General features: G+C 40.8%; 1 protein-coding gene across 1 annotated transcript; it reads left to right on the top strand.

The window, feature by feature from the left end:
- Window positions 1-1,020: 1,020 nt before the first annotated feature.
- LOC148501485 (olfactory receptor 5AR1-like) lies at window positions 1,021-17,926 on the top strand. The gene is made up of 3 exons (XM_088450422.1): window positions 1,021-1,339; window positions 14,948-14,999; window positions 16,924-17,926. The coding sequence occupies exons 1-3, from the start codon at window positions 1,021-1,023 to the stop codon at window positions 17,924-17,926; spliced, it is 1,374 nt and encodes a 457-aa protein (XP_088306548.1).
- The last annotated feature ends 9,236 nt before the right edge of the window (window positions 17,927-27,162 follow it).

Genomic DNA, 27,162 nt, shown 5'->3' with positions numbered 1-27,162 from the left:
ACCTAGAGTAAAGAAATGCATTAGAAGACTGCTTGATCCTCCAGTCGGAAAATCCATCATTCTAAAGATTGCAGGGACTTATCCATGAAACCTGTCTGATCTCAAATGACATCCACTTCTACAATCACACCACTCTGTGTTCATGCTACATACTATACGGTGGACCTGGGAGCTTACCAGCGGACTAGCCACTTGTATGTTGCTCAACTTCCTACAGTCACAGCAGCAGCCATGATACCCCGCTGCTCTGTGTGGCTGATGTGCACCGCACCTGGCTGGGTAGAGATGTCGGTCTCATCGAGCTCGGTGGACGGAGCTTCCAGCACACAGTACGGACCAATGATTCAACACCAGGGATTCTGGCACAGTTTCAGCAATCTATTCATACAAGCTGCAGTGGTAAGCTTTCTACTAATTATACACCGTGGCCATTATTTATTGTTCACAGATCAGAATGGAGAACACATGCTGGTTACTTCTCCATTATTTCAGCAATTTAATTTTACACTTTGCATTTACTAGCAGCCCGTTGCCAATTACAATTGTGGCTACTATCCTCATGGATTGCAGAAAAAGGTAAGTGAAGGGGATGGCGCTGCAAACAGACCTCTGCCTACTCGCCCCAAAAAACCTATCCCACGAGGTTGAGTAATTGGATGCAAAAAGTATATAAAATAGGGTTGAGTGGGGGGCGCTGTCTGTACGTGAAGACAAGGGAATGCACAAGGAAAATACTTATCTTAAAGAATATAAGATAGTGTTCTCCCTTCTGTCACAGGCGTTGTCATTGATCGTCTTACTTAGAAGTCATCCATCCAGATTTGTTCGTTTATATAGAAATAAATAATACGAGGAAAAATGTGTAGATTCTTCCAATAGATGATAAAGTACTGTATTAATAAATAAGATGCTAACACTCCAAATATGGCTATGTGGGGGTTTATATAGAAACAATGTCCAGGTGTGCGTGTTCTTGGGGTATTGGGTAATTTGTTCTAAAATGAGGACTGCATAGAACAAATGACCCAAATGAAAAATTACTTTGCAGAAAAAGGATATAACATGGAAGATTTGGATAAAACCATCAAGGAAACCTTCAGCAAAAATAGAATGCAGCTCATCATTCCCAGGGAGGAAAAAGACAATAGATCTGACAACAACAATAAACAAAAATGTGTATTGATCACACAATATGACACCCAGCATAAACAAATTGAGAAATTGTTCCGGAAACACTGGCATCTTCTGACCAGAGATCCCATATTGAAGGAAATCATTCCAGCAAAACCATGTTTTATTTACAGGAAATCAAAAAACCTTAAAACACATCTGGTCAAAAGTACTCTACCTGTTGCTTCAAAAAATTTGATCTGTACCAAGGGAATTCATTGTTGCGGCTTATGTATTGGCTGTAGAAACATCAAAGATGACCACACTAAATACGATGGTTGTTCAAAAAGTAATGCCTAAATGCTCATAACTCTGAAATAATATGCAACATTTATTTGAAACTTTGTCAGTTTGTAGTTTAATATGTCTGCTAAATACATATGTCATTTTGTTAGGTGGTTGAAGAAATACCATGGAATCCAAGATGAAACAAAGAGCCGTCATTGAATTTCTGGAAAAAGAAGGCTGCAGTGCTACAGAAATTCACAGAAGACTGAAAAAAAGTGTATGGTGAGCGTACAATTGACTTTAGCAATGTCAGAAGGTGGATGAAGCATTTTCAATTTGGAGAATAGTCCGTGTGCGACAAACTTCATGGTGGCAGACCATCAACTGCAGTGACAGCAGAGAACTGACACAAAGTCGATGCCGTGATCAGAAAGACCATTGTATGACCATCAGAGATATCAGTGATGAACTTGAATGTAGCCATGGCACTGTAAAAACACTAATCAATGATTTGGGATATCGTAAAGTGTGTGCTAAATGGGTTCCAAAGCAATTAACCAGGAATCATAAGGCCCAGAGGGTGGAAGTGTGCAATGACCTTTTGACCAACTTTGAAGTCAACCCTGAGACGTTTTTGAAAATGTCATTACAGGAGATGAGACCTGGGTATTCCTTTATGCCCCAGAAACAAAGGCCCAATCAAAGCAATGGAAACATTTAAGTTCACCTAGGCCAAAAAAGTTTAAATCACAGCGATCCGTAAACAAAGTCATGGCCACATTCTTCTGGGATTGCCGAGGTGTTATTCTCATCGATTACTTGGAACAAAACCAATCAATCAACAGTGATCGATACATTATTACACTTAAGAAGCTGAAAGAAGCCATCCGCAAAAAAAGGTCAACATTTCGACTGTCAAATGTCATCTTACATCATGACAATGCCAGACCTCACACTTCGATGGTAACATCTGCGGCCATTGCCAAAATGGGGTGGGCAATAATGCAACATCCACCATACAGTCCTGATTTGGCCCCTTCTGACTTTCATCTGTTTGGCCCTCTCAAAAACGGTTACTGTGGTCAACATTTTGAAGACATAGAGGTTGTTAAAAACGCCATACATTCATGGGTCAAACACCAACCACTGGAATTTTTCCAAAGTGGATTCACAGCTTGGGTTGAGAGGTGGAGAAAATGTTTGAGGGCAGATGGTAAATTTTTTGAGTAGAGTCATTCTGTTACTAAGACTTCAAAGTATTTTACTGCAAATTGTCAACTCAACTCTGTATCTATAATAAAATTTGAGTTGTGAGCATTTAGGCATTAGTTTTTGAACTACTCTCCTACAACGAAAATATCAATCAATGGAGTACCTATGAAAGTAAAAGATTTCATCACATGCAACACCTCTAATGTAGTTTATTTAGTCGAATGTACATGTGGTCTAACTTATATTGGAAGTACAACAAGACTGTTGAAAACTAGAATTTCAGAACATCTGAGGAATTTAAGAAAAGGTCTCCAAACACACCACTTATCCAACCATTTTAGGAATGAACATAACTGCTCGACCGCACATATTAGAAGATTCGTAGGTATTCAACATACAAAAGTCTCATGGAGAGACAAAAACATAGAAACTAATTTGGCTAAGACAGAGATGAAGCTCATTTTTAAATTCAACACACTAAATCCAAAAGGATTAAATCAAGACTTCGAGCTGAAATGGTTTCTCTAATTGCCTCTCTAGTTTAACTACCTTTTTCTGTTCCCCTTGTTTTTAATAATAATTTTCTTATATATTTTATATTTATATATATATATGTTATATATTTATGTTTTTATAATTCATATTTTATACAGTTTGATATTGTCACTCGAGGTGATAATTTTTTATTATAACAGATGGATTATGAATTATCACATTTATGCTAACTTATATACTGTATATCATTCATCAATTCATGTTTACTGATAGCAGATATATTTTCCTTAGATCATCAATTGGGGGACTGCCATTATAATCCAGAAACTCCAATGGCGACTGTCACCTAAGAGAAGTTTCATACAAATAATAACCATTCTGAACGATAGGGAACTATCTATAATGAAGATTAACTGAATTAAACTACAATTCCCAAGCATACTGTTGGTTTTGGAGGAACTTCCGGCCAGATGGACACAGATGAGACTACAACCCCCAAGCACCCCTGGGAAGATTTCCATTTTGATGGGGACAGTGTTATAAACTACTAATAAAGTACTTACATATAAGCTGCAATGTAGCAGCCTATCATGATAACATTAAGAACAACTAATGATATCTAGAGTAAAATCCCAAAGAATCATGGAGGTTTTTGAGGCACTTCCGGTAAAACGGTTATAGACAAAACTACAACTCCCAAGACCCCTTGCGGTACCCGGGGCACTTCCGGTTTGCCAATAATAAGCGCAATAAACTCCACATCGTATAGATGCACGGGAGTAAACAACACCATATGAAAAAGATATATAACATCAGTGTGGTAACACACTATTATAAATATAAAGTCTCTTACTATATTCCTACTGCAGAACTAAACCGTAAGTGACCTCATTATGTTGTCACCGACAGACACTATAAAATGGGACACCAGGAGTAGCACCTCCACACCTTGATAAAGGGAGTTTTGATCCCGAAATGCGTTGGTCCTGGAGGTTTTTAAGGATAGGTGCTTTGACACAGGAACAGAGATATGTGCTCCTGTTTTTTATTACCATCGCTGTGGCTGTGCTGGAGCCGGCGCCTGCACAACTAACTTTTTTTGCACATATCTCTTGCCACTGTTTTTAAGTACCTATCCCATTGCACTGTGCTGCAATTTTTGGGGGGGATTGTTCACCTATCCCTGTCCCCTATATGACCGTTTTGGTTGTTTTGTATTTCATTTTATGCTGTGTTTATTATGGAATAAAAACCCACCCATTTTATTTGAGGCTTTTTGGAGGTTTTTGGTGGAGAGTTGAAAGATACCTTGATGAGATTTACCACGCACCATAAAGTGTTAGGACGGATACGCATCTACCTTGTATATGATTGATGTATAAGATCCCTGCTTACCAGAAACCTGAAAGAAACCTCTATATGCTTTCCAATACACCTCGCATGTGTAAGTCAGGTGCGTGATCTGGGATATCTTGAAAATATGATAGTGCCCTTAAAAAAACTAATATGTGCTTTGCATCACACCTCACGTATGTAAGTGAGGTGCATCACATCTCTGTTTACCAGAAAACCTATTCAATAGAAACCTTGCACGTGTAAGTCAAATATCATCACGCAATTGATCTACACCCTGTCTTTTGTACTGGAGTAAGTCCCAATACCCCAAGAACACGCACACCTGGACATTGTTTCTATATAAACCCCCACATAGCCATATTTGGAGTGTTAGCATCTTATTTATTAATACAGTACTTTATCATCTATTGGAAGAATCTACACATTTTTCCTTGTATTATTTATTTCTATATAAACGAACAAAACTGGATGGATGACTTCTAAGTAAGACGATCAATGACAATGCCTGTGAAAGAAGGGAGAACACTATCTTATATTCTTTAAGATAAGTATTTTCCTTGTGCATTCCCTTGGCTTCACGTACAGACAGCGCCCCCCACTCAACCCTAATTTATATCCTTTTTGTATCCTCATGGATTATTTGTGACTTTTCTCAATTGTAGGAGACATTGTTACATATTTTTGAAAGACTGGTTTCTTTCCTATATACATTGTATCAATTGGATACTGCTTTTTCCCTGCAATAGATCTGGAACCTAATCTTTACTGTTTTTGGAGGATCACTATTCTTGGATTGATTTAATCATTATTGGGATTTGTTATCTTTTATCCTATATATTAATGACATGCTCATACAAGTTGTTTGTTGATTTTTATTATACCTTCAATGTTTTTATGTTTTATGCAATATAATATTGATATCTGTGATTACACAATAGAGATTGAATAAATATTTAATTTATTTGAGTTGTTATTGATATAGCGCAGTTCCTACTCCAAATATCTTTTGCTAATATTTTGGCAGCTCACAGTACAGCAGGGTCCTTGCAAAGTCATCATTTTGACAGAGTTGGAAGAAAGAAGTAAATGTTTTTGCGTAATTTGGTATAGTCAGAGAGCTGAGAATGCTGGCAAAGCCTGCTAAAGCTCTCTTCGATAATAAACATTAAGATTATGACAAAACATGACAACACAAAACACTTGCTCTGAGGCCCTACCCATATGCCATGAGGCCCCACAATGAGTGTCCAGCAAAAATTGTGGTTTTAAATTAATAAAAAATTAACAGTAATTAATTTTGATTTAACATTTTTGTTGTTGCCTCCACTGTGTTTTAATACGCTCGTATGTAAAATGTCACAAACTTCGCTTGTAAACTGTGGATTTGTATAGAAAGACAGAAGTACAGAAAGACTTTTATATAGTAGAGAAGATAGAAAAGAAAAAATAGTAGATAAGCGAAATCCTTTTGTAATTCCATACCTGACCTATAGAGGGTGAATGCTATGCAAAAATTGTGTTTTTTCATTAATTAAAAACTAACAGTAATTCATTTCGATTTCAAATTTTTTTAGTTGCCTCCGTCGTGTTTTAATGCACTCGTATGTAAAATTTCACGATCGTGGCTTGTAAACTATGGATTTGTATAGAAAGACAGAAGGACAAGTTTTCACTTTTATATAGTAAATTATTTCTGACATGTTTAAAAAATAAATTCATACTTACCAAATCTTTAGTCAATGTAGACATACTGTAGGTTTCTGGAAAATAAAACAGTGAAATTTTCAACTGCAGATTATTCCAAATCTCTTATTTAATTTATTTTGCCCTGAAATTTGTGTATGTAGCACAGAGCAATGGACATGCCAAATTTCAGCTCAGTACATCCTATAATCTTTGATGATTAGCCGTTCAAACACCATGCCCTTTTCACAAAATGATAATGTCGGAATGCTGTTTATTCGATCACCCTTAATATAAGGGCACAACCGTACCCTTATGATATATTTATAATCCAAAGGGAAATTAAACCAAACATACTACCAGGTAAACTTCAACTAGTGCGCTCAGTCATATACATAATTAGTACAGAGAAGCTGCAGATCCAAACAGAGCTAACCAAGGCATGCACACCTTTCATAGTATGAAGCTAATCATGTCAAAAAAGTACACAGCATATTCTTATCAATAGCAGTCATTATTTGAAGATAGTATATTATCGAGTCCCAGCTGAATAGCTATATTGGTGTGCAATCCACAACTTTCTCAAGGGTCTGCTCACCTAACATGGGGCCTGATTCAGAGATGGATGGATTTGCAGAGCCGCACATGAACAAATCTGTGCAAATCCCTCCATCTCAGATGCAAATGCAGAAGGAGGTGTCAGACACCTCCTTGCTGCATTTGCGATCCCAGCACTGCCACTGACATAACAGGCTGGCATCACCATCACAACCATAACTACCAATGTTTGCGATGGTTACTTCTTTGCTCAGGCTGTGGGAGCTGAAGCTTACTACTGCCTGGCCAGTGCCCGGTCACGCAAGAGTCTAAGAATCTGCATCCGCTGATGCAGACCCTGGCCTCATCCCTCCTGGAAAACAGAGGCGACATTCCTCCGTTACCGGGAACGGCAACCGGGCACGCATCTGGTCCACTCCCTAAACACTGCAGCATGTCAATCATGCTACGGCTTAAGGGGTCTGCGTGTGAGATCGCAGGACCCATTCTGCACATGCGCAGAACTGGTTCTGCACAGTCACAGTCCACTAACCATCGGAGATGTGCGTTCTTCCTCAGATGAACATACATCTCTGAATCAGGCCCATAGAACTACACATCTTAAATACTAAACAAAATGTGCATCACCTCACCTGAATTCATTCTGTGTGCTCATCATCTCCATCACCTGTGTATCCTTCCCGTCTGATTACTGTCAGTGTCCAGAAACCTGTATTCCAACCTCACCTCTGCAGGATTACATATACTGCTCACGTTATCCACACAACCCACTCACTTCCCACCTATCCACTAGAAACATGGGGCATAATGAGTACCAACATGATTCAGAGGATTTCTACTGTATTGGTATGCCACCATACTTATGCCAACTCCTTACTATAGCCTATTCTACTCTATGCCTACTGTTTCATGCCATTACCACCATGGGGTCACTAGCATGCTGTCTTTATTGTATGGTGGTTACTGTGATGCTGTCTATGCCATATAGTGGTCACTGGGATGCTGTATATACTGTATAGAAGTTACTGTATCCTGTCTTTACCGTATGGTGATTGCTGGGTTGCTCTCTGTACTATATAGTGGTCACTGGGATGCTATCTGTTTTGTTTTGCAGTCATATAGATGCTCTCTGTACTTTATGGTTGTCACATTAATGCTTTCTGTACTGTATGTCGGTCACATGGATGCTCTTTTTATTTTGTCATTAGAGCTAATGGTTTGCTAACCACACTTACATTTGAGTTTGACCTTGCCAATATTTAATTTGTTTCCAACGTATATGATACATTTTCAGAATTTTACCCATTTTTTAGGCTCCCAATATGCCCCTAGTTAAGTATGAAGCCATAGTATGCTGAAATAGGGTTTAAGGTAAACACTCCACCTACAGTATAGCTCTGATAATTTTTTATTATTATAGGGAGGAAAGTTTTCACCCATTAGAAGTGTTTCTCTGAATATTTTTAGCCTCCATACAAAGAGTCAATGATAATTAAAATTTTATGTATTATACCTCTCAGGGGAAAATAATTTATTGCTTACACAGTATAATAGGGAACTAGATTGTTGCAACCTCTTCACATTTTACAGATATTATGGAAGTGATCCCATCTGTGTCAACACTATCTGTTCTATGCATTAACTCACTTTAGGTATGTAAAACATTTTTTTGAGAAAACTGCTATTCTGTAAGATTTTTAATATCATTTGTGTTGTAAATGTTGACCATAAATGTAAGATGAAAACCTTCCAAATACACCTTAATGATTTGCAGCTCTTACCAATTGTAAATGTACTTTGTCAATCTCAATTTTTTTTACACTTTAATAGAATGTTTGCTATATTATGCCAGAAATCAGACTCCTTCATATAGATCAACATCAGGTTATCAGGTTATTAGCAATATGGTAATGGCTGTATTACTGCATTTTAAACATGAAAAACAACAAACGCCAATTATAGACAAATAAATGTAGTGTCAAAAGGAGGTTTCAGACTTTTGGTTCAACAATAATAGAAACATAATGTAAAAGTACATCAACAATTGATAATGTCAAGTTGAAATGATTTAAAATGTATGAATACAATCAGCTACATTTCAATATATTTTTTCAACTAAGAGCAAGTAAAACACGATTCACAGTCATAAATTGTATTAATTAGATGCAGATCTGGGGAGTACTAAAGTGATTACTGTATTACTCAAAAAAATAACAGCTATGGTTATTGTAATGAATGATGTGAGACAGCTTACATTGTCATACTCAGGAGGAAAATATCTTATTTCTTCATTTTTGGCACATTATTTTACTTAAAACAGATTTTAGTTTTATTGTTATGTTATTAGGATTTAATTATTGGACACTGTGGGAGTAAATATCGTTTAATAGGGTAGGAGTTAATAAAAGTGCAGATTTTTTGGCAATTTTCCAATGAGATTGAAATCAGAAATTATTTTAAAAGGCAAATCCAACATTCTTTTGCCTTTAGAAATGTTGTTGCTTTTAAATCCAGCAGAAAATTGTCATAACATCTGTACATTTATAAACTCTTAGGGGGTTATGTAATAAGTGCCATGATGAAGGAACTGGCATCATTTCAGTGAGTTCACCACTAATTTTAAAGCAATCTCTAGCCTGTCCCTAATCATTGATGCTGCTCCTCAGCAACTTCTTTTGTCAATGTGACACTTCCGGCGCACCCCTCACCCACAATTCTCTGTCTCACTCCTCCATGGCATGCCTATATTCTGTCTGCAACTGCGGGTGTATCTGCGTGCAAAATGCTACATTATAGTGTCAGCGGCTGTGATGGGGGAACAAAGTTATAACTTGCCTCCGGGCACCTGGAATGAATTTACGCCACTGATTTCCCTTATAACTGATTCCCACTTTGAATTTAGCAGTGGATACTCCGAAATCACTCTGGTTACTTCCTCTCGAAACCTATTACAAGACCCCCTTACTCTATTACATTCCCCTTTGTATGTTACTCATGTCACAAGTATAAATTAGAGGCATAGAGCCGTATTCAATTTGAGCCGAGCCGCGATACTTTTCGCGTCCCGGACTTTTCGCCTACTTCGCCTGTTTTGTAGGCAGAAAAGTATCGCGCGCGTGCCCGCTGTACAACGTATTCAATTTGAAAGTACGCGAAAACAGGACACAGCAAAACTTAAACAGGCGGAAAGTACTGTCAGATTTGGGGAAGTCAGCCTGACACCCCCCAAATGATGCTCTGACATGGAGGTTAGCTATGGTTACCCCCAATTTGGCTTGCTGAAGGTATTTGGTGTTTTTAAACGGGCTCAATAGCTGCTAAATAGCGTTTTTCTATACGTGGTGCAGAATAGTATTCAGGAGTATTTTTTCCAGAAAATAAGTTATCCCAGCAAATTTGGGGTACTTGGAAATGGGGGTCAGCATATTTAAAAGTTGCTAAAGTGAAGTTGAAAATATCATGAAAAATCCACCTGTCACTACTTGGGGACCCCTCCAGAGTCAAGTTCGCTAGTTTTTAACATTGTTCCCCAACATTTTTTTCTTTTTCGCCCCCAAAATCAAGGTCATTTTTTGGGTGATCTTAAGTGTTTTTTTATTTTTTTTTTACACAGTTTACATTTGGGGGACGGTTTGAAGGCTGAGCGGGTGTTCCCGCAATGTTGCACCCGAAAACCCCAATTCTGCACTTTTTTCTGCCTCCCATTCATAGGCAAAACTTTTCCACCTATTACATTGCATTGACTTTCTGCCAAGGCGGAAGGTCTTTCAAATTGAATTCGGAGTAAAATCAAAACAGGCGAAAATTATGTCATTGGTGAAAAGTTTCCGCCAAAAACACGCGGAAATGGCTTTTCGCCTCAAATTGAATATGGCCCATAGCTTTTAATAGCAGATAAGAAGAACCACTAAGACTATTTACTTGTTTTCCATAAAGACTTAGGGCTGGATTCAATTAGAGGCGAAAAGCTACAATCGGCGAAAAGCATTCGCCGATGCAATGTTTTTGACACATTCCACATATCGCCCTATTCAATTCCAGGATGTTTTCACATGTAAAAAAAGTCCATAGGCTAAAACTGGCGTAAAAGTTTCTCCACTCAGAGGCAAATGAAAATTTGTGTAAAATCTCTATTTTGGGCTAAAAATGTGGGGTCTTGGTTCAGAACCCTTTGGACACCCCCCCCCCCCTCCCTAATGACTAATTGTGCAAAAACTTAATTCCACCTAGAAAAGGCATGTCATTTTAGGATTGCAGGAGGCTGCAGCAGGTGTTTTTTTGTTAAAGTTTTTTCAAAAGGCACTTTACAGCCCCTAATATTTACTAGTACTTATTTAAATGTGCCATCAATTAACTACAACAACTCTTTTTCACAAAAGGAATTGCTTTAGGTAATTTTTCCACACTTATGCAAATATGCATATAACAGCTCTTTGACTCAATTTAAACACCCCAAATACTTTTATTAGGGCTATTAATACACTTCTATAATGATTTATTGGGTAAGTTAGGCTTTTAATGTGGTACAGACTGATTTACCCAAAATGACCTGTCCTTTTCGCTAGTTTCGCCATTCATTGCATTTTTCACATCTGCGTTTTCGCCTGTTTTGGAATTGAATAGGGCGAAAAGTGGGAGCGCACATAGGGCCTGATTCAGACCCACTCGCGAGCGGCTGTCCGCTCGCAAGTGGGTCGATGTTATGGACTGAGCATGCGCACGACGGAGGGAGCTCCGTCGTGCGCATGTGCCAGACGCGACGAGCGAAGGAAAGTCCTTCGCTCGTTGTGTCTGATCAAAGGGGGCGTGCTGTCGATGTTGATTGACAGCACGCCCCCTTTGGTAGGCGTGCCGGGGGCGTGCCTCCCTGACGGGGGCGTTCCCACGGGAACGCCTCCCGTCAGAAGCCGGCCCACTGACATCACTAGTGATGTCAGTGGGAGTGATTTTGGCTCTGATAGAGCCAAAATCACTCCGGAGCTTGCGGTTGAAAACCTCAACCGCAGGCTCCGGCTCGCAATTTCGATGGTCGCGATGGTCTCGACCATCACGGCCATCAAAATGCACGCTCGTATAGCCTGTGGGTGGTGACCCACAGCTATACGAGCGTCCAGAAGGACGCTCCATTTTCATGGAGGCCGGCCCTCATTCAGAGCGTGCGCTCTGTTCAGAGCGTACGGCTCTGAATGAGGGCCTTAGTGAAAGTACGCAATAACTTCACCACCAATAGGTGAATTAGGCGAAAAGATTGCAGTGGCGAATTCTTTTGTCGGCCGCGACTTTTCGCCTCTAATTGAATTAGGCCCTTAGAATTTATCTGATACTTAGCTTGTGCAGAGATTTAATGTAAACTTGTTTCTATCTCAAGCAGGTTTAAATTGCCCCATCTGTTTGAAAATTTTTCAACCTATTTACTTTTCTTTCAGTAAAGTAATTTCTCCTCAACCTTCCCCTAAACCCGTTTCCTACAGTAAGTATAATACATCTGTTGCTCTTCAGAATGCTTTCCTTTTGTACCTTGTTAACACAATTCATATATTTGGAAACTTCTATCATATACTGTGAATCTGTACTTTTCACCTGTCATCCTTGCATGAATTGCACATATTGTATTGCCGGTTTTGCAATAGGATTGCACGATAAATGATAGCGCGCATACATGTGATAAGCGGCAAATTTGTGCGATATGTCAGAAAAGTTTTTTCCGGAGAAAATGTATCATTATCGAGGCTAATTGGATACCCTCGTTAGCTTTAAGCAATAATTTAGATGGCAAAACTAAATACACGTTACTAGAGCCTGGCTGTGGACAAAGCAAGTGAAACATTTATTTTTCTTTTTTTTTTCTTTTTTATACCACATAAAGGATTGTATAATTACTGTGGCCTTGACAGTTAATAGAATACAATTATTTGGTAAGTTAGCCTTACCAGTCTCCTGCATAACATGGAACCTATTAATATTTTAAAAGTCCAGCTGTATAGGGAAAAATGCATCCTTTAAAATATTTTAGCACAAGATTTTGCCCATTTATGGAGACTTTAGGTGGTATATTTACTAAAGTGCGGGTTTATAGAAGTAGAGTTTTTGCCAATGGCAACCAATCAGATTCTACTTATCATTTATCTAGCACCTTCTAGAAAATAATAGCTAGAATCTGATTGGTTGCTATGGGCAAGACCAAACCCACACTTTAGTAAATATACCCCATAACCTTTGTTTGATGATATTACTAGTGGGATATTTAAGTAGTGTTTTGGATATTTACTTGCCTAGAACCTTTTATAGTAACAATAGTTTATCTTGCAGGCCATGAACTTGTACAGATATGCTCAGCTGTATTGTTGCCACTGGCGTGGTGAATCGTGTCACGCATAGCGCGAGATGCGTGCACGTGAGTGGATACGCACAGTGCGTACGCGACCGTTCCTTCTTAGGAATGCATAGTGCGAACACAGTGCACACCATAGTATAGCGTATGTAGGGGTGGATAATTGCATGGCGCGATGCATGCGCACATTTGTGGCGCGATCAGTCACAATGTAACTGGGCGCATCTGTATGTCAAGGACAACAGGATTGAACTTGCTAAGCATGGAGATATACTGTTTGTTTTAACCTCTGTGTGTCGGCACTATAACTTTAAACATCATGTTAAAGCATCATGGGCCTGTCAGACCCGGACCCTAAGTTGCGCGCGTGCGCTCTGAGCGATGGTCGGCTGTCTGCGCATGCGTATAAGTCACAGTGCGCGTGCGTAAACTAGTACAAGCAATCAGTGAAAACACTGCCCAGTGGAATGAGTGACAGATAGCGCCGTTTGTGGGTGGTAATAGGGGAAGGTGCTTGTGAACGGGGGAGTGGTGCTGCGAATGCAGGCATGTCTGACCGTCAGAACGGAGTTTGATGGGTGTGCATAATTAGCTAAGATACGTCATTGTACACGTCGCTTGGTTGTTTTTTACCCTGAACTGCTCGCAGTGCTTGCGGGAGGGTAAGATCTACCTCAAGCGCTGCGAGCAGCTCCGATGGCTCTTGATGTTACGGATTAATCCTTTAAATACCGGAGATGATGTGTGTTGCGAGTGGCAAGGGAACGTCTTTATACATTTGCGAGCGCTTATTGCCGGGGCTCGCTAAGACATAGAGGGCGTCCTTACGAGATGCAGTGCAAGCGCTTAATTTAAATATCCGGCCCCTTTTTGCCAGCGAGCGGCCGCAATTTGCGAGTGGGTCTGAATCAGGCCCCATGTTTAAACTAAAGTTATAATGCTGACCCGGTTACACTACTTTAACTTAATTTGCACAGTGTCGGCATACTGTGCTCAAAATCATGCTGTCAACAAAGTGGTTGTCGACATTGTGAATGTTAAATTAATAACTACCTCCATGGTAGATAAGAGAACACTAAGGGCCTGATTCAGAGACGTACGTTCATCCAATGATGAACGTACATCTCCTATGTTCCCGGGTCTGTGTCTGCGCATGTGCAGAACGGGTCCTGCGATTATGCTCTCATAACCCACCCACCCCCAAGCAGCGGCATGATTGGAGCAGTGCCGTGGATAGTCACCATTACCAGAAACGCGGGTGCATTGCCCCATTTTCTGGGAGGGATGTGGGTAGTGTCTGCGTGGGCGAATGCAGATTCCTGGCCTTTCCACTGACCAGCACCCGGTCAGTCTGCGAAAGCTTCAGCTTCAGTCATGATGGTTGCGATGGTGCTTGCAAATGCTGCAAGGATGTGTCTGACACCTTCTTCTGCATTTGCATTACAATGGATGGAATTGCAAAGCTGCTTGTGTGCATCTGTGCAATTCTATCCATCTCGGAATTAGGACCTATGTGTATTACATCCTGGTTTTGTAAGATCAGTGTTTTCTTTTATTTTTCACATCAGAGAAAATAGTATACAGTATACCTTGCACTTGGGATTTTACTAATGTAAATGGGTGGACATACGAGAACATGGATCTGACAAGCTGCCAAAATATAAACCAGGAGAAAAGGAAAAAAGGACTCTTTGTGGGGGAGCACATATGAAATATGAAATTCTTTACATCTCAGATCACAAATGTTCTTTCTTTGTGATAACTGTCATATCCCATGCTTGTATAGTCACTCACTTACCCTCCTCTCTCTCCATGAGTCTCATATATACTGAATGTGTCACTGTTAGTACTCTGGAGTCACCATTTAAAAAACATTCCTCTTTTTGAACATACTAATGTTCTCTGATTCCACAGATAAAGGGTTTTTCAAACCACAAAACGGCCAGGTTGAATCTTGTGCTGCTGGGTAACAAAAATGTCCCCAGTTCATATTATGCCACATTGCACTGCCTCCAGTTCACATTATGCCACATTGAACTGCCTCCAGTTCATATTATGCCACATTGTACTGCCTCCAGTTCATATTATGCCACATTGCACTGCCTCCCATTCATATTATGCCACATTGTACTGCCTCCAGTTCATATTATGCCACATTGTACTGCCTCCAGTTCATATTATGCCACATTGCACTGCCTCCAGTTCATATTATGCCACATTGTACTGCCTCCAGTTCATATTATGCCACATTGTACTGCCTCCAGTTCATATTATGCCACATTGTTCACTACATCCCCAGCTCACTTTAATGGGCTATAATCAAGGAGAAGCCTATTGTCTGACAGTTGCGAGCTCACTGATTAGCTCAGCTGTGCCTGTGAGAGGTGAAGCGAGAGCTTGAGAGAAGGATCATATCTGTGTGGAGTTTTACTAAGAGTGAGAGAGAGACAGAGACTGCCACCTATATAAGCACTGGCGAGTCCCCCTTTTCAGGCTGTGCAATGGACCAGACATAATTGCTTAGTAGGCATTTTCGGGAACTTGGTAAACAACTATATGACCTGGGTCTGCGGCCCTCAAAGCCTCTGGGTCCCATAGCAATAGCACCCATTGCACACACTATAGCTATGCCCATGTCTATGGCTCTTAATACCTGCCTCTTGGACAACTACATCTCTGGATCCTTAGATATTCACTGTAAGTTTTCTTATTTGAGACCTCACGCTCTTCTTATATATTTAAAGGTAAATGTAAAGGCATTTATCACCTTCATAATGTTAGGAATACACTGTTTTCTATTGACATGACTCTTAAATATGAAATTGGACTAATACTATCTACACACACTAGCAGCACCTTAATGGTCCTTTGTCTATCTCCAGTCCACTGTGGAATTTATGCAAGAATTAAATATCAGTAATTAATAATTCCAGAATTGTGCTGTTACCTTGTTTTTTTATTTTTCATTTGATAACAATTCCATTTCTGATATGTATCTCTATAAACAGGCACCTTATCAAGAGCAGTAATTCATTCTGGTAGCAAATATATTAATTCCAGGGTTTATGGCAACATGTACTGTATATATCATGGCACATGTACAGATGTGTCCCCATACAATAAGCCTCAATAAGCCATGCTGCACGAGATAACTGGCCTGAGTGAGCCGCCAGGTGCTGTGTGGCTTGTGCAGAGCATCTTTTCCCATCCTTTTCACCCAAAAATGCATCTTAGTCACAACTGATGTCATAAACCGCTTTATGAGACTGCAGAGTCGCACATGACCAGGTGCATGGAGATGGGCAGTTTGGCGTGATTGCAGCAACAGTGTATGATGACATATCTGTATTTATAAATCACAGATGACAAAGAAGAATGTTTATTACTACTATAAAGAGCATTCAGTACATAAACCAGTCACTGTTGATTAGCAAAACATTCTAGTACTCTAGAATTTCTCTCGCTCCGGGTCTCACTACAAAAGGGGCGGCAGTTGATGGTGATCGACAGCTCGCCACGTTTTGTAGGTGTGGTGGGGGGGCTTTCACAAATGGAGGCGTTCCCATGCGAACACCTGCCATTTGTGGGCTCTCTGGGGCTTGTGGTAGAGGAGACCCTACCGCAAGGGTCTCCTCGCAAGCCCCGATGGTCGCGATGGTCTTCACCATCGCGACCATAAACCTGACCGCTCGCTAAAGCTGTGGGTGGTAACCCACAGCCTAGCGAGCGGCCAGGAGGCCGGCACTCAAAATGGATGCGGCCACCCTCACTCAGAGCAAGCGTTCGCATTTTGCGAGCGGCTCTGAATGAGGTCCAATGTTTATAGCAAGCTTGTGGTATGTTGTGTTTACCTTTATTGGTTATAATAACAATGTTTCTCTTACTTCTAGATCATTTTGTGGAAATTCCATGTTGGTAATGAAGTTGGAAAGCAAATTCAATGCAACTAGTTTCTTTATCAAAGGCCTGTCAGACATCCCAGAGCTCCAAATTCCCATATTCATCATATGTTTGTTTATTTACTCTAGTATTATATTTGGGAATATAACAATTTTTATCATTATTTTAGGAAATTCACACCTACACATTCCCATGTATATATTTTTAATGAACCTTTCAGCAGTAGACATCATTTATGCTTCAAATATTTTGCCTAATCTCTTGAATATCCTCCTCACACAGCACAATGCAATTTCATTCTATGGGTGTATGACACAGATGTACTTCTACATATCTCTGACTTCTACAGAAATGCTCCTGTTAGAGTTTATGGCATATGATCGCTATTTGGCTATCTGTCATCCGCTTCAATATTTTCTATTAATGCGCTTAACACGCTGCGCTGGGCTTACAATTACCGCATGGACCATTAGTTTCCTAATCACAATTGGTAATACTGTGGTTGTGTCAAAACTATCCTTTTGTGACTCACATATCGTTGACCATTTTTATTGTGACATCGCACCTGTATTGAAATTGACCTGCAGTGATATATACAATGTAGAAATTATTAACTATATTGAAGGAGTACTTGTGGCGTACAATGCATTTATCTTTACAATAATTTCTTACATGTTTATTATCGCTACTATTTTGAAGATAAAATCTGCAGAAGGTCGACTTAAAGCATTTTCTACCTGCTCTTCCCACCTAACCTGTGTAATTATTTTTTATGGAACTTTAATCTGTATGTACATGAGACCCACATCAAGTTATTCACCAGAACGGGACAAGTTTTTTGCTCTTTTATCTGGTGTGTTAATTCCAATATTGAATCCTGTTATTTATAGCTTGAAAAATCATGAATTTAAAGTTGGTTTAAAGAAACTTATGAACAAGAAAAATTTAATTTCTAATTATTATCTTAGGAGTTTTATAATTCAGACTGTGTAAAATATAATTTGACATTTTCTTAAAACCCATGAAATGTTGACAGCAAAGAGGCATAATATCATTGCAGACAGCCTAGTGCCAAAGTAATGAGTGTTGCTGACTCACAACATTGAAGTCATGGGCTCTATTTCAACCTGGTCACCATCTGTATAAAATGTGTATGTTCTTCACGTGTTTGCATGAGGTTCCTCCCATAGACCAAATACAAACTGGTTATTTAACATTATTGTGTGTTGAGAAGGTTAGACCAGTGGTTCTAATCTCCAATCTTTTAAGTACCGGTAGCAGTTCATGTTTTGTGGATATCTTTAATCAAATGCACAGGTTAAATATTTTTCTGGGCCATTAAATATCCCACCTGTATCTACAGACAGAAATCCTCAAAACATGAGCTGTTTTGGGCACTTGTTGGTAGGAGCTGAGAACCACTGGTTTAGACTATAAACTCCATTAGAGCAGGAACAGTTATGAATGATAAAACCATCTTTGTAAAGTGCTGCACTATAAATAATATGTGTGCTAAATAAATTACTTTTAATATTATTTTTAATAATAATAATAATACGAGTTAAAAACTTATGTTAAAAAGTAATGTACAGTAATTTACTAATATAGATCATGTGTTCTATTTGGGATCGGTATGGGATCGTCAAATCCCGATACCGGAAGACCGCCAGCAGTGAAGATCCCGACAATGTAAGTAACTAACTATCCCTAACCTCCCCTCCCCAACCCTAACCCACCTTTAGGGGTGCCTAACGCTAACCTCCCCCCTAGTGCCTAACCCTAACCCCCCCATAAGTGCCTAAACCTAACCCCTCCTTCCCTGCAGCCTAAACCTAACACTCCCGGGGGTTGTCTAACAATAACCTCCCCCTGGGGGTGCCTAACCCTAACCCCCCTTCCCCTAGCCTAACACTAACCCTCCAGGGGGGTGCCTAATCCTAAACCCCCCTGGGAGCCCCTAACCTAACCCCCCCTGCAGCTGTCTGCGCCCGCCGCCCGGCTTACCTTTGTTTGGTATGGCGGGCGTCGGGCTCCCGGCATAGGGATAATGATAGGCGTCGGGATTTCGACGCCCATCATTAGTCCCCTGTCGGGATTGCACAGTTTGGAAGCTGGCGGTCAGCATTTCGACCATCGGCTTCCTGACTGCATCCCATTCTATTTATCTAGTGTAACAAAGGCATAGTGGTGAGACAATTCATGCACAGGATTTGCAGTATCACTTTGCTGATCATTTTTTGTGGGTTGTCAGACTGGCCAAAAGACATTATGGTATGCAGAATAAAGTAGACTTTACAGCAATTTAAAGGCCCCACTAACCTGTCACTATATATGATACTGTTTAACTACCTAGTGACTGACCAACTAGTTCAGTGCCGTTCACGCCATCCACAACAAACAGAACAAATGATGTGTTTAGGATGTTTAAACCTGTCTACAGTAAGGCTGCAGACTCCCTGAAAGCTCATCAGCCTCTCTATTAGAGATGAGATGTGGTTCCAAATTGAATCAAGTCCTGTATTTGGTTACTTTTTGGGGTTTTGAGCAGAACCCAGTCCTGGCTTTGGTCACGTTGGGGGTTTTGAGCAGAACCAAGTCCTGGCTTTGGTTATTTTGTGGGTTACTAGTAGAACCAAGTCTCGGTCCGGGTCACTTTGGGGTTTTTGAGTAATACCGAGTCCTGACTTGGATCCTCACGCAAGTTGGATCTCAGACCTATAAAACAGATCTTGCATGTTTTTGATGCATGTAAGCCCCTCCCTCATGATTTTGGGTGCCAAAATTGGACAATATTGACTGGAAATGGCTGGAAATAAATGTTATTGATGTTAATAATACTATAGGAACTAAAACAATTTTTTTAAAGAAATCCAAAACCAAAACTGAACCAAATCACTTGATGGTGGTTTTAACAAAACCAAAATGCAACTATGATTTAGAACTAAAACCAAAACACTGGTGTCTGCGCACATCTCTACTCTCAATTATTCATCCACCTTTGTGCAACTGCTCTGTGGGTATCCAGATTAAAGATTGACAGTGTCTAGAATAGAAACTCAGTAGGTCAACACCAGTATTCAAAGCCTGCAGTTCTACTCCAGCTGGCTACTACATTCACCAATTCCACTCCAGCCCACACCTTCAGTTTCACTCTGGCTAGCTGCTCCTCTCACCGGTTCTTCTCTGATCCAAGCCTGAGGTTCCACTAAGACTGGCTGCTTCTCTCCCCATTTTCACTGTGGTTAAAATCTGCAGTTCCACCTCTGCTGGCTGCTACCCTCACCGGTTCCACTCAGCTCCATGCCACTCTGGTTAGTTACTTCTCTCACTGGTCCCATTCCAGTTCAAGCTTCTGGTTCCACTCTGGCTACTCTGCTGTTACCTCCAGTTCCATTCTGGTTCAAGCCTCTGGTTCCACTCCGACTACTATGCAGCTACCTCCATTTCCTTTCCAGCAAGCCTATGATTCCACTCTGGCTGGCTGCTACCCTTACTGGTCCCATTATAGTTCAAGTCTCTGGTTCCATTCTGGTTCCAGATCTGCAAAGTCTGGTTCTTATCTGGTTCATCTACAGTCCAAGGACCAAATGTAATAGGGTGAGAGTTTAGAAAATGTGAGAGTTTAGCAGTAAGGTGGAGTTTTATCTTTAAAATAGGAAAACATCTGGATGACAGTTTAAATGGTAAGATTTTTTTTAGTATAAAAACATGCAAGTTTGCATGTTCTCGGACTCTATTACATTGGCTGAGCTTAAAAAGTGTGAGAGTTTACTGCTAAATTCTCACATTTTCTAAACTCTCACCCTATTACATTTGGCACCAAGTATCTAGTTATTCAGTGGTTACAGCCTGCTTGTATACTGAAGATTCTCCTAGTGCTTCCAGTGCCAAGTCTTCAGCCACAGTGACCTCATCACTCCTGCTCATTGCAGGTACAAGTGGACTTTATCATCACTGCACCTCAGTTCACTTCCACCCTGCATTATATTGCTTATACTCAGCATTGTAGATACTGAACTACTTTTGGACTCACTACTCAGTATACCATCAGTACCACTATCGAAAGTGGCAGTTGCTCTGCGGGTCCTCTCCTAGAGTGTTGAGGTTAATGCTAGGTTTCTGATTCAGAATTCATTCTGGTTTTTGGGGACCTAGACTCCTCCTTAAAGATTTAGGCTCCAGTGGCCCAGCTCTGGTAATTGGTCTGTGGTATATATTAGCAGTATCCGGACGGGCTTATGATTACCTGAATTACTCACTACTCTGTTTCCTGAGTTCTCAAAAACTGCTTCTGGTCCTTACCCCTATATTTAGGGTAAGAGGTTGAGTTCCACTCAATTGATTCCAGGGGCAGTCTATGAGCCTTGCAGGTGTCACTGACCTCTTTAAAGGCACTATGCATTACCACATGAGTCTCGCCCCATGTGTAGACCTCTGATATCACCACATCTGTTCTGCTACATCCCATCAGCCCAGTCCATGAGTCCTGACTCAGATCTAAAAAATACAAAACATAGTAAGTACTTCCAGATCTGATTTTTGGTAGTGTGATAAAGTTTCACATCAGCTGAAAACAGTCTATGTGGGAGAAAATAGGGCAGTAAAAATTGTTGAGGGACATATCAGTGTATATACTGGCTGGTGAAAGCTGACAAGAATTTCAGAGTGCACATATTAATGATGTATTCGACAGTGAATTAGGATAATCTGTGAGCCAGACCTAACCATATCTGTGAGTTGTAAATCACCTCACACACAGGTTGTAATGTATGAAAACATAATTTTGTTTGCATGAAGAAAGTAGGAAAAATTGATTAATTAGTTTGTACCACCAAAATGCTCTTATTATTTCAAATATTACAAATACTTCTGTAAAGGTGAGAAGCATTCTGACTGACTTATTTATTGTGTTGTTAAATGTGGTAATGTGGGATAGGTCATCATGGATGTGTCTGTATTAACATACTGGTCATGTGTCCATACTCTTTGGTATCTCAAAATGGTTGTATGATTGTGATGAATTATATTTTAGGAAGGTAATGTGTCCATTTGACCTGACTTGCTTTTACCAATCTAATCCTTGGTAACTTTCCATTCGAGGTAATTTTCATCAAAAAAGTCAATAAATCTACTGCACTGTTTATTTTTATCTCTAATAAGTAGAAGTAGTAATTGACATAAGTACATCAATCTAGGGAAAGAAAGCATGTAGGATAGAAAGAGGTGAGCCTCCTCCAAGTCCCTGAATGCCATAGTTATATTTAGTTAGTCAAGTATTAAGTGCTTTTTGACAGTTGTATGTCTATAGTGTAGGTAATTTTTTTTCACCCATTGTTGAGGGATGGACAAACTCAAGGCTGACCCACAATTTGTTTGTCTAAAATTGCTATCAATGTAAATTAAGACTTTATCAACAAAGTCCAAGTGTTACGAATGTCGGGGATCCAACACCCAGAAATCCCTGTGGGAGAGAGGAACAGACAAGGTGGAAAGAAATGTTAAATATTGTCCCGGACAACTGGCTGAACGCCACATAACACATGGCTAACTGCTGGCAGAAACGGCTGAGTAACTGAGCAGAGCGGCTTGAGGCCAATGTAGCGGCTACTGAGCCGATGTTGTGGCTGAGGCTGATGTTGCAGCTGTGTCCGATGTTGTGGCGTAAGGTTGATATTGTGGCTGAGGCCGATCTTGTGACTCATGAGTCGATGGTGCGGCAAGTTGCCGGAGATATAGCTGAGTAGCTGCGTGGAGCGGCCTGAGGCCGATGTAGTGGCTACTGAGCCAATGGTGTGACTTGTGAGTTGATGGTGCAGCAAGTTACCAGAGATTTGGCTGAGTAGCTGAGCGGAGCAGCTTGAGGCCGATAAAGCGGCTACTGAGCCGATGATGCAGGCTGTGGGTAATGGCTGCTGGAATGGCTTGGAAGCCGGTAATGCAGGCTGTGGAGGAACAACTGCTGGATTGGCTTGAAAGCTGGGAGTGCAGGATGCAGAATAAGGGCTGCTGGAGTCCGGGAAGCAGTCCACGGTAAAATACCTGGGAGGCTGGATAATAGCTGACCATGCAGCAGAGCCGATGCTGAAATAAACGCTATAGCCAGCGAGGCAGAAAAAGTCCAATGTGTTTAAATAGAGGACTCATCAGGTGACATGGGAGCAACCCAGCCCAGGTCTCAGACATACGGATCTCCTGAGGGCAGGTCCAGTGGGAACAGGATCAGGATGAGGAGAATCTTGAGCCATGTACAAGTCCTGAACTGGACTTGTAACAGTACCCCCCATTGATGCTGGGTTGAAGAACCCCTAGAGCCTGGTTTAAATGGGGTCCCAGAATAATGCCATCTTCAGCCAGCTAGCATGTAAGGCATCTTCTGCCACCCATGATGGCTCTTCAGGTCCATAACCCTTCCAGTGCACAAGAAACTGGAGGTGACCCCTAGAAACTCTAAAATCAAGGATTCTTTCAACAATAAATTTTTGTTGGCCTCGAACCTCCACTGGTATGGGTCTGGATACCCGAGGACACCCAAACTTGGTAGAGGTGGCAACAGGCTTGAGAAGGGAGCAGTGGAAGGAGTTGTTAATCCTCAGGAAAGCTGGTAACTGGTCTGAAAGTCACCAGGTTGACCTGTGTGATGATCCGAAAAGGACCAATGAACTTGGGGCCGAGCTTCTTAGTAGGTTGACGAAGTCTGATGTCCCTGGTAGAAACCTAGACCAGATCTCCTCTCTGAAAGGTACATGGCCTTCTATGTTTGTCCACGATCCTCTTGGCCCGGGCTGAGGCTTTGATCAAATTCGCATGGCCCTTACACCAAATGTGTCATAATTTGGAGACCATAGGAGGGTCCGTGGATGAAGAGAAGCTAACATCAAATGAATTAGCCCTATGGTGTTGACCTATAACTCAGAAGAATGGTGACACCGTGAAGCAGAATGGCAGGAGTTGTTATAGGCAAATTCAGCTAAAGGCAAATGTGACACCGACTCATTCTGGCACTTGGAGATGTGGCACAGCAGATATTGCTCTAGGGTCTGATTGGCTCTCTCTGTTTGCCCGTTGGATTGTGGGTGATATCCAGACGACAGGCTAAGATGTATCTCCAGGGCAGAAAAGAAATGTTTCCAGAAAACTGCAATGAATTGCGATCTATGAATACCCCTAAATCGTTATACCCAAATGTCGCTATTTAGCGCTACATGTCGCATAAGAAATAATTGTTTTCCAGACTTTGATTGTGGTTACAAAGCACAAAAAAGTTCTTATTGCAATAAAAACTAAGGTACACGCTTTGATCTATTACAATTAGCACAAAAGACATTTAAATACAAAGGTACAGCCGATACATATGCTAGCGCTCTGGATCCAGATTCCCGGCATCAAACGTGAAGCCTCCATCAAGAAAGAAAGAAGATGACTGACTATAGGACAGAGAGCACTAACATATATATTCTACAGAGAGTGAACAACACAATAGGAATGAGCTGGCATAATTCCATTGGTTCTTGCTCTTGGTTCTTTTGGTACGATGCAGGTCATAGGTCAGTTTGTCCAGTGATAGTTCAGCCCTCCAACAGCTCTTTGAGTATCTTTTTCCGCTGAAGAACAAGTTCAAACTAGTTCAGACACTACATTACAGAGTATACATTCTAATCCATATCTCTCTATATTCCATAATGTGTAGACACATGGGGCCTGATTCAGACCTGGACGCAAGTGGCCGGACGCACGTACGGCGTATGAGCCTAAAAATGCAAACACAAGCGCTCGCTCGTAATTTCGTACGCAGCTATTCTTCCACCCCATAGTCTACCAACCCCTCCTCTAGCTAACGAGCGAGCCAAATTGCGACCGTACATCTCCAATTGTGCATGCAGGGAACGCTCGCACCAGTCCAAACCGGAAGTGGGCCTGTCAGTTTTCGATTACCTGCTCGTTCATTCTGCATACATCCTTTAATCGTATCATGCCAATCAACAGATCAATTAGCTTAATTGCTCTTCACCTTTTTTTTTCATTTTTTTTTTTCAGGTTCAATAAACTTTACTCTTGTCCGTGTTTGTTTTTTCACGCAGAATACGTACGGTTTAAACAATGGTTTCCTTTATCCAAAATACATGTTTTGGGCTTTTTTCATATTGTTTTCTGTGTTTTGTCTTATGCATATTTTACTTGTTTCATTTTTTGGTTTAAATTAGCTAACGCATGTCACTGCATTAAGCCAATCATAACTCTCATTATATTTTTTAGCCTGTCGAACACATGACTCATACATTAACCAATAGAATGTTTCCTGTTAATTTTCCAAATACATTAGCCAATCCAAATTAGTATCTTGTCTTTATTAAAACTGTTTTTTCATAAATCCTCCATTGACATCATGAGAGCCTCTGCGTCCACCAGGCGGGAGCTTCTCATCCTGACGGAAGTAATGGACCGGCGGATAACCAGCCTGCCTCCCCCCATCAGCAACAGAGAAAAGCGATCTGCCTATGTGGAGGTTCGCCGCCGCCTGCGCTCCTTCGGCTCTCGCCGACAGATTGGCCAGCTGGAGTGCAGGTGGTCTGATCTCCAACGACGGACGCCACGCTTGCTGGCATGTTTTCGCCAGCGTATAGCAGAAAGTAAGTTTTTTTTATTTCGCTTTCCATTTTTATTTTGCGGCCCTATCTGCGTGTGCATGTTTTCATTCTTGCCCTGTTTGTTTATTTACTACATATCTGCATGTGCATGTTTTCATTCTTGCCCTGTTTGTTTATTTACTACATATCTGCATGTGCATGTTTTCATTCTTGCCCTGTTTGTTTAATTACTACATATCTGCGTGTGCATGTTTTCATTCTTGCCCTGTTTATTTACTACATATCTGCGTGTGCATGTTTTTTTTTTTTAATAAATTAATTTATGCGGATGTTTTCAGGGTAAAAAATTAATCATAACTTAAATTGTTATCCATCATTTAGGGGCAGAGCGCAGTCTACGCCGGCATCGGCAGCGACACCGTCGGCCTCGTCCCCTATCCCCAACTCCCAGCCAATCCTCCTCTCCCCACCCTACCCCTAATTCACCCTCAAACCCAACCGGGCCAGACCCGGGCGCCCATCCCTCTCCGATACTTCCCATCCCTCAAAATTCACCCTCCCCTCAACCCCCCTCTCTCTTTTCATCACCCGCCCCTCCAACCACCCCTCTCTTTTACACCCCCTCCCCCCCTTCAGAAATCACCCCTCCTCCAACCGACCTGCATTTGCCGACCTCTGAGGAGGACGATGGTGGTGCTACAGGTCCAGGCGTCATTGGCAACGGTATGTTTCCCTTTTTTTTTTTTTTTGGGGGGGGGGATGTTATCCTTTGACTGTGCATTTTTCAAATTTGACTTATTTATAATGTTTGTTCTATATATCTTGATCTTAAAATGTCTATGATGTTTGGCCCTTACACATATCACACATGTCCAAACACTCATACTACATCTCTTGTTTACGGTACCCACAAAAGTAGTTTTTCAGCGTACTTCTCATTTATTCCTTTTTTTTTTTTGCTGAGTCATTATTTGGAATGTACTTTGGCCAAGAATGTTGGCTTTGAATTGTAATGTTTTGCAAAATTGGCACTTTTTCTAAAGTTGGATTTCCTTTGGAAGTTGTTGGTCAAACCAAATTTCGGGTTTTTGGTATTAAGCACCTCAATTTTTAAACCCACAGAGGATCAGAGGCGGCTGACGGAGGCAGCAGCATGTGTGCAGAGGCTGAGGGGCCATGTTATAGGCATGCTGGTGGTCCTCGATCACATGGCGGAGATCCTACGTCCTTAATTTTTTTGTTTTTGCCAAATTTGGCCATGTTTTCTAAAAAATGAAAAAAAAATTTCGTTTAAAGGCTCATTCCTTCTCTGTAAATATTATATTGTTTAACCTTACATAAGTCGACTAGTGCAGAAAGTATTTTAAAGTAATGTAACTTAGATTCTAGAAAGCTGAATTATGTAAGCTGGCACATTCAACACCTAACCATACTAATAGGTTTGTCGTTTTTTAAAAAAATGTTTGGGGGGGTAAGGTAAATCTTAAATGAAACCTGTTTAGGCCGAGATTAGAAAACATACTGATTCCACATAATACCTTTGGGTGTTTGTTTTGAGCCACTAAGCATGGTAAAATACTGCAAAATTAAAAACTTTACAGGATTAGCCCTTAAGCAAGTTTCCCTTTTTTGAACATGGTTACA

Source organism: Taudactylus pleione, unplaced genomic scaffold (genome assembly GCF_031769625.1).
Source record: "Taudactylus pleione unplaced genomic scaffold, aTauple2 ptg000518l, whole genome shotgun sequence".
NCBI classification, from domain to species: domain Eukaryota; kingdom Metazoa; phylum Chordata; class Amphibia; order Anura; family Myobatrachidae; genus Taudactylus; species Taudactylus pleione.
This window is presented reverse-complemented; position numbering and strand designations above follow the sequence as displayed.